This window comes from Aquarana catesbeiana, linkage group LG05 (assembly GCF_042186555.1).
Source record: "Aquarana catesbeiana isolate 2022-GZ linkage group LG05, ASM4218655v1, whole genome shotgun sequence".
Lineage (NCBI taxonomy): Eukaryota > Metazoa > Chordata > Amphibia > Anura > Ranidae > Aquarana > Aquarana catesbeiana.
Genome location: NC_133328.1, coordinates 173,212,536 through 173,226,029, shown reverse-complemented (window position 1 = coordinate 173,226,029; position 13,494 = coordinate 173,212,536). Strand labels below are relative to the sequence as shown.

Below are 13,494 nucleotides of genomic sequence, written 5' to 3'. Positions count from 1 at the left end.
TGGTGGACACACGTGGACTGCAAAATCTGGTCCTGAACCATCCCTGCCAAGATGGGTGGTAAAACCCAGACCGGATTCCACCTTAGTTCTCTGCAATTGAACGCATGCGAGGTGAAACATAACGTCCATCAATCACCTTGCCTTTCATATTATCATTATATATATATTATCATTATATATATATATATATATATATATATATATATATATATATATATATATATATACACATATACACACATACAAACATATATATACACATACAAAAATATATACACACACACATAGCGCAATGATAAATGTTTTTCAATTTTTTTTTTTTTACAAATAAATATGTGAAAAGTGTGGCATGCATTTGTATTCAGCCCCCTTTACTCTAATACCCCTAGCTAAAATCTAGTGGAACCAATTGCCTTCAGAAGTCACCTAATTAGTAAATAGAGCCCACCTGTGTGTAATTTAATCTCAGTATAAATACAACTGTTCTGTGAAGCCCTCAGAGGTTTGTTAGAGAACCTGAGTGAACAAACCGCAAATAAAGTTGTGGAGAAATTTAAAGCAGGGTTATGTTATAAAAAATATCCCAAGTTTTGAACATCTCACAGAGCACTGTTCAATCCATCATCCGAAAACGGAGAGTATGGCACAACTGCAAATCTACCGAGACATGACCGTCCACCTAAGCTGACAGGCCAGGTAAGGAGAACAATAACCAGAGAAGCAGCCAAGAGGCCCATGGTAACACTGGAGGAGCTGCAGAGATCCACAGCTCAGGTGGGAGAATCTGTCCACAGGACAACTATTAGTTGAGCACTCCACAAATCTTGCTCTATGGAAGAGTGGCAAGAAGAAAACCATTGCTGGAAAAAAAAGCCATAAGAAGTCCCATGTGCAGTTTGTGAGAAGCCATGTGAGGGACATAGCAAACATGTGGAAGAAGGTGCTCTGGACCAAAATTAAATTTTTTGACCTAAAAGCAAACGCATATTACCCTGAACACATCATCACCACCACCGTGAAACATGGTGGTGGTGGCAGCATCATGTTGTGGGGATGCCTTTCTTCAGTAGGGACAGGAAAGCTGTCTAGAGTTGATGGGAAGATGGATGAAGCCAAATACATATATACATACACACATATATACACACACACACACACACACAGACATACACAGGGGTGCAAAATAGGATTTTTTTTCGTCATGCTTACCTGTAAAATCCTTAGCTTTGAGTACATCATGGGACACAGAGTTAGGCTAATATTCATTACCTGCTGGGTTATACTTCATCTTCAGGTGAATGGAGACTGGTAGACCAAAGGTCTTTAGACAGGAAGTGATCCCCTATATAACCCCTCCCATACAGGAAGCACTTCAGTTTTGTAGCAAGCACTGAATCCTCAAAAAGAGGGGAGGGACCTCTGTGTCCCATGAAGTACTCAAAGAGCCCTTGCACACTGGGGCGGGGGGCGGCGTCGGCGGTAAAACGCCGCTATTGTTAGCGGCGTTTTACCGTCGGTATGCGGCCGCTAGCGGGGCGGTTTTACCCCCCGCTAGCGGCCGAGAAAGGGTTAAATACCACCGCAAAGCGCCTCTGCAGAGGCGCATTGCCGGCGGTATAGCCGCGCCGTCCCATTGATTTCAATGGGCAGGAGCGGAAAAGGAGCAGTATACACACCGCTCCTTCACCGCTCCGAAGATGCTGCTGACAGGACTTTTTTTACCGTCCGGCCAGCGCATCGCTCCAGTGTGCAAGCCCGCGGGGCTTTCACACTGGGATGACAGCAGCGGCACTTTTGGGGCGGTTTGCAGGCGCTATTATTAGCGCAATAGCGCCTGCAAACCGCCCCAGTGTGCAAGGGCTCAAAGAGAAGGATTTTACGGTAAGTATGACAAAAAAAATCCCATTTTCTTTTTAATATATCATGGGACAATATTCTAATATTCATTACCTGCTGGGACATCCCAGAGCAATAGCCTTAAGGGGAGGGAGACACCCTGCCAAACAATAGCCATCAGACCTTATATGGCAGCCCGCAGTACACGAATCCTCGGCTGCTCGAACATCCACTTGATAAAATTTTGTGAACGTATGCACTGAAGACCAGGTGGCAGCCTTACAAAATCGGAGCCAGATACCTGATGACAAAAAGCCCAGGAGGTTCCTACACCCCTGGTAGAATGAGCTCTCACCCTAAAGGGAGGAGCTTTATGTTTCAGACTGACCAATTGACAGACCCAATTGGCAATGGAAGCTTTGGAAGTTGCCTGCCCCTTCTTGAGTCCTTTTGGTAAAACGAAAAAGGAATCTGATCCTCAGATCTCCGCAGAGCTAGACAAATAAACCTTGTCCAAAGAATGCAGTCGTCTCTCTTCCGCCGAATGAGGCTGTGAGAAAAAAGAAGGCAAAATAATGTCCTGATTTAAATGAAAGGCTGACACCACTTTTGGCAAAAAGGATGGAACAGATCGTAACACGACCCTGTCGTGGTGAAGGATCAAGTATGGTTCCCTGCACGAAAGGGCCGGCAACTCCGACACCCTTCTAGCCGAGGTGATGGCCATCAGGAAGGCTAGCTTGCGTGACAGCAAGTCTAACGGAATTTCCTTGATAGACGCAAATGGCTGTTTCTGTAACAGACAGCACCAACTTCAAGCACCAAGTTCAAGCCCCAAGGACACATAGGTGACCTAATGGGGGGGAAGCAAACGAGTTGCCCACTGCATAAAGGTTCAGACCAGTGAATGGGAGGCTAAAGGGAGGCTTTGGAAGAATACGGATAGGGCTGAAACTTGACCTCTGATTCTACTCAAAGCTAATTTGATTTCCACAGCTGACTGTAGAAAAGAGAGAATTCTCTCAATCACATATTTCCAAGGATGCCATTTTTTGGCTTCATACCAAGCAGTACAAGTCTTCCAGACCTTATGATAGATCTTCCTAGTGACAGCTTTTCTAGCACTCCCTAGGTTAGACACCACAGGTCCCGAGATGCCACGGTCCCTTAACACCCTGGCTTCAATAGCCATGCCATCAAATTTAGAGACGGTAAATTGGGGTGAAATATAGGACCTTGAGACAGTAGATCGGGGAGACATGGATGCTTCCATGTCTCATCTATTGTCAGTCTCACAATCTTGGGGAACCAGGGCCTTCTGGGCCAGGCTGGTGCCACCAGAATGACTGGAGCTCCCTCTCTCCGAATCCTGCGAAACAAATGTGGAAGGTGAGGGATCGGAGGGAAAGCATAAACCAGAGTAGTGGCTCCATGGAACTACCAGAGCATCTGCTCCGATTGCCACAGGATCTCTTGTTCAGGACACAAACTGCTGTAGCTTGTTGTTGAACCTGGGTGCCAGTAGGTCGACCTCTGGCCATTCCCAACATTGACAAATTTCCTGGAACACCCCTGAGTGTAGGGATCATTCCCCCTGGGCAGATCTGCTGGCGGCTGAGATAATCTGCCTTCCAGTGGTCTATTCCCGGAATATGGACTGCCGAAAGAATCGGCACATGTCCCCTCTACCCAAGCTAGTATGTGGTTCACCTCCTTCAGAGCTGAACGACTCCTGGTACCGCCTTGGTGGTTTATATAGGCCACTGCAGTGGCATTGTCGGACTGAACCCTAATAGGGCAGTCTTGAAGCTCCACCATCCAGGACCATATGGCCAGTCGTACTGCCTGTAATTCCAGGACGTTGATGGGAAGGATCTGTTCTGTCCTTGACCATTTCCCCTGAGCTGTGAGCCGTTCTAGGGTCGCTCCCCAGCCTGAGAAACTGGCATCTGTAGTCAGTACTCTCCAAGTTACTGGAAGGAAGGATTTTCCCTTTCGCAGGTTCTGATCCTGCAACCACCAGTTTAAGCTTCAGCGTGCCTAAGGAGATAAGAACATTGGATAATCCAGAGCCTGTCCTCTCCTGTTCCAAACCAACAAGATGTCTTGTTGTAGAGGCCTGGAATGGAACAGGGCATAGGGCACCGCCTCGAAGGAGGATACCATCATGAATACCAAAAAGCCCTCTCCTATATGGATGAAATAGGGGACTTTTTGAAGCACTTCACCAAATCTGCCTCCTGTTACCATATATATTATTGTCTCAGGTACAGCGTTTTCTTTGGGTTATCTTTAGTAACAATACACATGCTTTTTTTATCCCCTTACCTATCCCTATTGTATACCGCAATAATATTGGGGCGCATTGTCCCACGATCCGGCCAATTTATATGGGCTGTTTTTTCTTCTCCCCCAGTTTTCCTTGCTGAACCGTCCCGGTTTGCACACAGGGGAGCGCGGTGTCTGCCTCTCTTCGGAATGAGGAGATAATATTCTTTCTACCTTGCTTCTACCCATCTAACCATTGTGGCCATCTGGTCTTTTTGTTTAATACACTTTGGACCCTACTCATTTATGGACATGTGAGTATGCGATGCATAGTAGCCCATTATGCTTTACCTTTGCAGGGAAACAAAGAGGAAGTAAACCCATCAGGGTTTACTTCCTCTTTAACACAAATATAGTAACATAAAAACAATACACCCACTGCTATAGCTGACACTACACTAAGCTATATTCCCTGATCAGTTGTAGAGAGGTCATAATTATAGTACATTGGTTTTGATACAATTGGTTGAATTGTGTTATACACAAGATACAATGTCTGGTATATAATCAGTCCAAAAAGTTTCAAACATATCGCCATACTCAGGAGGAGGAGTAGAATGTGTTTTAGGGTGTAATTCTAAGTATGCTCATGCTGTGTGTGAGAAATATCTTATTAAATTGACAACTTTGTGTAAAAAAATGTATTTTCATTTTCTTGTGCAAAAAACAAAAACAAAAAATGAAGTCTTCAAAAGACCCCTTAAAAAAAAAAATACCTTGGGGTGTTTGCTTTCTAAAATGTTGTCACTTTGTGGGTGTTCTATGCATCTAGTCTGTGAAACAAGTCTCACACATGTGGTATTCCCATACTCAGGAGACATAGCAGAATGTGTTTTGGGGTGTAATTATAAGTATGCCTATGCTGTGTGTGAGAAATAACGTGTTACAGCTTAACAAGTTTTTTGGAAAATGAGGAAATTACGGTAAATGATTTTTTTTTTTTTCACAAACTTTTTTCACAAAATTTTTGACAAAAAAAATGTACAAAAGCTCACCATGCCTCTTACTAAATACCTTGGACTGTCTACTTTTCAAAAAAAAGGGTCATTTGGGGGGTAATTGTACTGTGCTGGCATTTTGAGCCTCGTGAAATGAGATAGGCAGTCAGTACATCAGGAATAATCAATTTTCAAATACAGCGATACCTTAGCTCGGTTCACAAACTTAATTCGTGTAACGACTCTGGTCGCAAACCGCATTGGTTGCGTACCGAGGAAAACTTTCCCATAGGGTTCAATGTAAATCAGGTTAATCCGTTCTGAACTTTTTTTTATGTTTATGCTGTATATACAATTATGAAATGTATGTACAAAAAAAGATTTTAAACATATATTACATACGGTCTTTTACATTAAGCTGACCTCTTTCATGTGTACATCTAAAAAAAAATAAAATAAATAAAAAAAAAAAAAAAAAAAAAAAATTTATAGCTCTTCAACCGCTTGCTGACCAGCCGCCGTCATTATACTGCGGCAGGTCGGCACAATCCCGCAAGCCATCATAGCTATATATGTCGGCTTCTTTAAGCAGGATAGCAGGCACGCACTGCACTTGGGGGGTGCCGATGCTCGTGGCCGACATTTGTGATGACCGCCGGCCACGCGCGATCGTGGGCACGAGAGGCAGAACAGGGACGTGTGTGTATACACACAAATCCCTGTTCTGTGAGGAGACAGATTGTGAGTTCCTAATAGCTAGAAACCACAATCTGTCATTTTCTCTAGGTGAGTCCCCTCCCCTACAGTTAGAAACACACAAAGGGAACACAGTTAACCCCTTGATTGCCCCCTAGTGTTAAACCCTTCCCTGCCAGTGACATTTTTTACAGTAATCAGTGCATTTTTATAGCACTTATCGGTGTATAAAAGCCAATGGTCCCAAAAATGCGTCAAAAGTGTCCGCCCAATTCAGTCATTCAGCAGCCAAATCTTCCGGGGCTGAAGTGGTTAATCCTTGTTTGAAAAAATCCCAAACCCCAATTTAAACGACTAATCTAGGGGCCAGAAAACAGTACTGTGCATCAAGGAAAAGAACATCTGAGGGCATGATAAAGTTGTAGAACTCATATGAATTCCCAATCAAGCTACCCTCACGGTAGTCAGGGGGCAGAAACCCCTATCTGAATGGACTGGTTTGCCTAAGACTCATCTTGCACTGCTCAATATGAACGTGTCAGAGCAGGGAAGATGGCTGCGGCTCGTTTTCATGAACCGAAGCAGAGTTCGCTTACTGAAGAAAATTTTGGTGAACTTTTCTGTTGTTTGCAAACAGTTGTTCGTAAACAGAATGTTCATGAACCGAGGTATCACTGTATATACCATAGTTTGTAGACTGTAATTATAAACTTTCACACAAACAAAATAATATTCACTGATTTGGATTATTTTTACCAAAAAAATTAGCAGAATACATTTTGACCTGACCTTATGAAGAAAGGGGTGCACCGAATGGGTTTTTTGGTGCAGAAACAGATACCGAAAATGAAAAATACACTAGGCTGAAAACCGAAACCTATACCGAAAATGACGATACCGAAAATGACTGTTTTTACAAAATATTTTTATACATGAGATGATCAGAGACTGGGGACATGGTACAGGAGATGGTCAGAGACCGGGCACATGGTACAGGAGATGGTCAGAGACTGGGGACATGATATAAGAGATCAATGCAGCCTTGCCTGTGTGTCCCCAGTGGAGCCTTGCCTGTGCGTCCCCAGTGCAGCCTTGCCTGTGCAGGGGAAGAGGAGGAGCCACCGCCAGGTTGATTAGAGCGCCGGGAACATCACAGCTTTCATGCCCCACGCCGTCACATACAGTCCCTCCCCCTTGTCCGGGGAACTTTGATAGACAGATCACCCATCCCAGGATTGGAAGAGTGATCTGTCTATCAAAGTGCCCTGACAGGGGGGAGGGGCTATATGTGACGGCACGCGGCGGGGAACACACAGCTATTGAAATGAAAGCTGTGATGTTCCCGGCGCTCTAATCAACTAGGTGGCGGCGGCTCTCCTCTCTTCTGTGCTATACGACACCCCCGTAATGGGCGGCACCAGGGGCGGGGGACAAAGCCCTGCCCCCGCCCCATTTTCAGGTCCATTATCGGCCTTTTTTCTTTTTTGGCAAATTGGCAAAAAGGCCATTTTCGGGCCGATATGTTTTGACAGCTGAAATTTCGGTGCATCCCTAATATTTATTTGCAAAATTTTTTTTTTTCGTTTTTGGTATTTTTTTCACTTATATAGCAGAAAAAAAAAAAAAAAGTGCCAATTAAATAACAGAAAAAAAAAACAAAAACACTAGGTCTCAAAAAAAAAAAAAAAAAAAGTATTATTTAGGTACAGTGTTGCATGACTGCATATTTGTCATTCAAAATGTGAGCGCACTGAAAGCCGAAAATTGGCCTGGTCAGGAAGAGGTGAAAGTACCAAATACTGTGGTGGTTTAAAGGGTATCTCCACCTTCATACCTGAAAAAAAAAAAATTCCTTCGTAACAGCCTCACTGTGCTTTTTTCCCTCACTGCACGTGTCTGTATTTGATTTCAAACATCTGCTGCCCACAGCTGGCAGTGTACAGGTCCGTACACTTGAAAACTCCATCCACAGCCCCAGAAGCTGTGTAGAAGCATAATCTGTGCAATGGCCCAGGTCATTGGTCAGTGCAGTCCAATTAGAGTCTCCTCTTACTCCTGGGAAAAAAAAAAAAGAAAGGACCCTCATTGGCCAGGAGATGATTGAATAAAAATAAAAATAAGTGCAGTGGAGAAAGAAGGAGGGGGAGGCTGTTAGGAAGAGTTTTTTTCTTTCCCGGTTCAAAGGTGGAGATATCCTTTAAATGTGACATTCACCAAACGCTTGCTGCAGGAGAGCCAATCATTGTTAAGAAAACATGCACCAGAAAGCTACACCTGCAATGAAAGTTTGGTTAAAGGCCAAATTCACTTTTTCGCACCATGTTACATCCACATTTGGGGTGTAACATGTTGAAAATGCCCTAAAAAAAGCAACTCTGTAGTGGATACAAATCAATGCTAAAGAATCACCAGTGTGACATGAGTCTTGAGTTGGCCATAGCTTTTATTTTGTTTTCAGCTGCAGCCAACCAAGAAAAGTTTTCCAGCTTGTCCCTTCGACAGAAGCTGTTAAGACAATCTACTTCTGTTGAGCAGGGACGGCCACTCGCTGATCGAAATTCGGAAATTAAAGCTGGCCTTAGCTAAACTGGCCAGCTTTAATTTAAACAAAGTAAAGACTACTAAAAAATTGTGAAAGCATTAAAGATAATCTACTTACCTGAAGTGGAACTGTAGCTCTGCTGGTGTGAAGATGTGCCAAAGTAAGAAGATCAACCAGGATCCTGACTCCATTGGAGTCCATCACATCTCTCACATTTTTCTGGAAGGGAAGGAAAAGGTCAAAAAGCTTCTTTAAACTATAACCATAACCATTTTATTTTAAAGTAGTAGCAGCAACGTCTGTAGCATTAGTGTAATCTACCAAGCCTTTGGACTGCTAACCATACACAACGCATTGCCACTAGAGGGGTCTCAAACTGGCAGGCCTTCAGCTGTTGCAAAACTAGTCCCATGAGGCATTGCAAGGCTGACAGTTACAAGCATGACTCCCACAGGCAGAGGCATGATGGGACTTGTAGTTTCGCAACAGCTGGAGGGCCGCCAGTTTGAGACCCCTGCACTGGACTAATTACCCTGTCATAGATCAAAATGCCTTATTTGTAGACATTTTTCTTTGCGCGTTAGTTTTACCAAAAACAGTTTGTTCCATATGACAACTATTGTACACTATTTAGAATTACTTTTGCAGCTTACTATGCGTGGGGTGTTGTAGGCTGGGGCATTGCCTGGCTTTTTGTAAAACCTGAATACTCTAAAAGCAAGCTCTCTTAGACATAGTTCATGTCTCTGTTCTTGTCCATATGTTACAGACAACCTTTGTGTGTTCCATCTCTTCCTACCGCATTTTATAAAAGGAAATAATCCAACAAAAATCTCCCTCAAGAGATTGTCAAGAAATTGTCAAGTAGTTCTACTTTTTAAAAGCTACAAAAAAACTTATAGCATTAAGAAAGCTCACAAGTGTTTAATATTCAACACCAAATACTGATAACTTACCTTATTAAGAATCAGCTTGTTTAAAAATAAGATGAGCCTGTCCCTTTCTAGTCTGTCTGTGCACTAAAATAAGAAAAAAAAGTGAAGCAAATGCCAAATAAATTACAATTTACTTTTAAAGAAACAGATTTTTCATTTAAATTAGATCAAACAGATCAAAAATATAATTTACCTTGGCAAAGAAAAATCCCAAAGCTCACCATAACAGTCTACATTCTTATTGGGGCTTTAGCTTTAAAAGTCAAAAAGTTGAAGAAACAGCCAAGTTTCAAAAAGTATCAGAGCTTTGCCCATCAAAAGGTCCAGTAACCGAGCACTTTGAGGATGTTGCTACACTTTAAAATTGACAGGATTTATTGCTTTCTATTTTAACATTTTTATTGCATTTTGAACATACTATTTTACCATTACAGTTCTAGATTGTGGCTAAAGTACATATTATAGAATCAAGTATTCCGTGTTTTCCAACAAGTAACCTGTATCAATATATTGAGAAAAATGTTTGAACAAGATGGTGCTCTGTAATTTTTGCAACTTAGCAGTTAATAAACTTTGTGTTTTTGAAAACAGTTTATTGTGTAATTTCTAAGGGCTGAAAGTTGGGATGGTGGTATAACGTTAGATCGCGGGAGAGCAGGGGGAAAGGGAAAACAAGGGCAAGAAGAAATAGAAGAGGAAATAAAAAGTAAAGGGAAAGAAAATGAAAAAGGAAAAAAGGGTGAGGTTTGAGGAGGAAATGGGGAGTTGTTAGGTATTAAAAAAAAAAGTATTACAAGAAGTAGCAAGTGTTTTTGGAGAACTCTATGGGATTTTTGTTTAGGAGCTCTTCAAAGTGTTTTTTTTCTAATGGAATAGCCATGTAGATTAATTGGTTGGCTCAGGACAAAAAGTTTTAGCAAATCCCACAAGATGTATCTAAAGGTTCCACAATCAGACAGCCTGTAATATCTCATTGTCTGTCCAGTTCAAGAGAAGTTGCAAGCCAGGTTCAGGACCCGGGGAATAAGAATGCTATGAAACCGCAACTAAAACGCAATTGCAGTTTCCATTATCACAAGAAACCAATTACCCTCTCAAGCATTCCAACGATGTACTTTGTGTCTGGAAAAGGCCCTATTTCTTCATGGCATCTGCCATAAACAATGGCTAGGGCTTGTAAACATAAGCACTTCATGTTCACTTTAGGAGTGAGGAGGAAACGGTGGTAGAGTTCATTGAAAAATTCATTCCTGCAGCAAAACATGCAAAATAGGCTTTATATGGACATTTCTGGAATCCGAATACACAACTGCCAAATATATCCATCGCGTGGGTACTTACGATTGCTTTATAACACTGTTTTCTTCATTTTCATCTTCTTCCAAAAGCAGACGTAGATAGTAATCTCCTATTTTTATCTCATCAGAGAGGCACTCATATTTTACCTGGAGAAAAGGACACACCAGGTTAATATAAAACGACAGAGGATATGTCAACTTCTGCTTTAGAAAATTATACAGCAATGCTTTGCTGCACATATACATAATTCTACACACAAAAAAAAAACATAATAATACACACACTCAGCACAGCGCCAGAAGCGTAATTAAGATCTTCAAAATGTGCAAAGTTTGGGACAAAGTATGCAATACTCACATGAAGTAAACTTAGCGATGTATCGTGTGTCTATACTAAAGTCTATATCTGAGGCTGAATTAGGGAGACTCTAGATCACAGCAGTATCGTTTTTGTTATTTAAATTGTGCTAGAAAGTTTAACCACTGTGCTAGATTTCATGACCAAGGCATTTTTTGCGATACGGCGCTGCGCCACTTTAAATGACAATTGTGCGGTTGTATGATGCTGTACCCAAATAAAAGTCTTTTTTCCTCACAAATAGAGATTTCTTTTGGTGGTATTTAATCACCTCGGTGGTTTTTATTTGTGCTATAAACAAAAAAAGGCCGACAATTTTGAAAAAAAAAATAAAAAAATTATATATATATATATATTTATAGTACAAAAAAAGCAGATAATCACTACTGTAAGGCGTTAATTTTTTTACTGTAGAACTGTGAAAATAATATTTACAGTAGCGATTATTTGCTCTTTTTGTACTATAAAGGGCTCATTTTAGTTTTTTTAAACCCCATTATGTTACTGGCCGATTAATCGATTACGAAAATAGTAATCGATTATTTTCATAATCGATTAGTTGCCGATCAATTGATTAGTTGTTTCAGCCCTAGTTAGAACCTCATGCAGCAGCCTGCAAGACTCGAGGACCAATGGTGTCCTCAGAAGTTCAAACATCCATTTGGTAAAATTTTGTAAAACTATGAACCGAAGACCAGGTAGCAGCCTTACAAACTTGAGCTACCAAAGCCCAATAATGAACAGCCTAGGAAGCACCAACACTCCTGGTGGAATTAGCCTTCACCAAGAAAGGTAGAACTTTGTCCTTTAAACTAAAATATTGAGCTATAAGAGGACAACTCCAACCAGAACTGGTAGATTTGGGAGTTGCAAGACTCTTCCTTGGGCCTTCAGGAAGCACAAGGGATTCAGACCGATAAGGTAAATCTTTGTAGCAAAATATTCTCCTTGCTCATACATAGGCTGACTGAGGGTTTCCACCATGTTCTATCCAATGTAGTCTTATTGCTATTACCTACACTAAAGTGTTTGCTGTAGCTATATATTTCTCTGTGTTCTATTATTACCAAGGTATGGGGAGGCTGTTTATCAGTACCATGATTTGTTGGTTGCTCTTTAAGGGTATTTATTAGTTACAATATTGATGTTTGTTATAGAACCACCAAATTCCTTACAATTTAGGTGAATAAAGAGTGGATATCTATACTGAAGTTTTGTATCAGAACATACAGTTGGAGGACCTTTTATACTGTATATGTCTTTATAATCTATAGGTAGATGTTTCTTCATGATATATAGATATATATCTATTACACACACATATATCTATATACACTGGTCTCATTGGGTGTTCTGTCTTTAGCAGACCAGCACCTAGATTCATATTTTCTGCATCCCCTCTTCCTAGTGGACCTTGTCTGTGCATTCTCACACTTGCCCCAAAGCATAGCTACCCTGTGGACTTTATTGGGACACGCTGCTTTTAGTGAGTCATGAGCAAATTTCTGATTATTTTCCTTTTTATATATAATATGAGTTTGTATATGGGTTATACTTGTACTCTTGTGATTTACTACCTTGTATGTGTTTATTTGGATAATCAGGATCATATTTTCAATTTCTATAACCTCCCGATGAAACGGCTCATCTTGCGAAACATGTTGAGGAATCTTGGATCCTCCTTTTCAGCTCTCATCTTCATATTTGTAATAATGGTCTAATAAGTTTTATGATATAACAAACTAGTAAAGCTATACATAAAACAGAAAAAAAGGGGGACCTACATTATCTCACAAAAGTGAGTATACCTCTCACATTTTTGTGAATATTTTATTATATCTTTTCATGTGACAACTCTGAAGAAATGACACTTTGCTACAATGTAAAGTAGTTGGTGTACAGCTTGTATAACAGTGTAAGATTGCTGTCCCATCAAAATAACTCAAACACAGCAATTCATGTCTAAACCACTGGCAACAAAAGTGAGTACACCCCTAAGTGAAAATGTCCAAATTGGGTCTAAAGTGTCAATATTTTGTGTGGCCACCATTATTTTCCAGCACTGCCTTAACTCTCTTGGGCATGGAGCTAACCAGAGCTTCACAGGTTGCCACAGGAGTCTTCTTTCACTCCTCCATGACAACATCACGGAGCTGGTGGCCGTTAGAGACCTTGCGCTCCTCCACCTTCCGTTTGAGGATGTCCCACAGATGCTCAATAGGGTTTAGTTCTGGAAACATGCTTGGCCAGTCCATTCATCCTCAGCTTCTTTAGCAAGGCAGTGATCGTCTTGAAGACTTGTTTGGGGTCGTTATGTTGGAATACTGCTCTGCGGCCCAGTCTATGAAGGGAGGGGATAATGCTGCGCTTTAGTATGTCACAGTACATGTTGCATTCATGGTACCCTCAATGAACTGTAGCTCCCCAGTGCCGGCAGCACTTAGGCAGCCCCAGACCATGACACTCCCACCACCATGCTTGACTGTAGGCAAGACACACTTGTCTTTGTACTCCTCACCTGGTTGTTGCCACACACGCTTGACACCATCTGAACCAAATAAGT

At 41.5% G+C, this 13,494-nt stretch overlaps 1 protein-coding gene across 1 annotated transcript in view; it reads right to left on the bottom strand.

Moving 5' to 3' along the window:
- DNAJC13 (DnaJ heat shock protein family (Hsp40) member C13) overlaps nucleotides 1–13,494 on the bottom strand; it is a 288,371-nt gene that overhangs the window by 84,547 nt on the left and 190,330 nt on the right. Inside the window, exons 24-27 of the mRNA XM_073630350.1 lie at nucleotides 10,617–10,720; nucleotides 10,366–10,525; nucleotides 9,297–9,359; nucleotides 8,458–8,559 (exon numbers count right to left, since the gene is read on the bottom strand). Of these exons, the coding sequence (XP_073486451.1) occupies nucleotides 8,458–8,559; nucleotides 9,297–9,359; nucleotides 10,366–10,525; nucleotides 10,617–10,720 (429 nt within the window). The remainder of the gene's footprint in view (nucleotides 1–8,457; nucleotides 8,560–9,296; nucleotides 9,360–10,365; nucleotides 10,526–10,616; nucleotides 10,721–13,494) is intronic.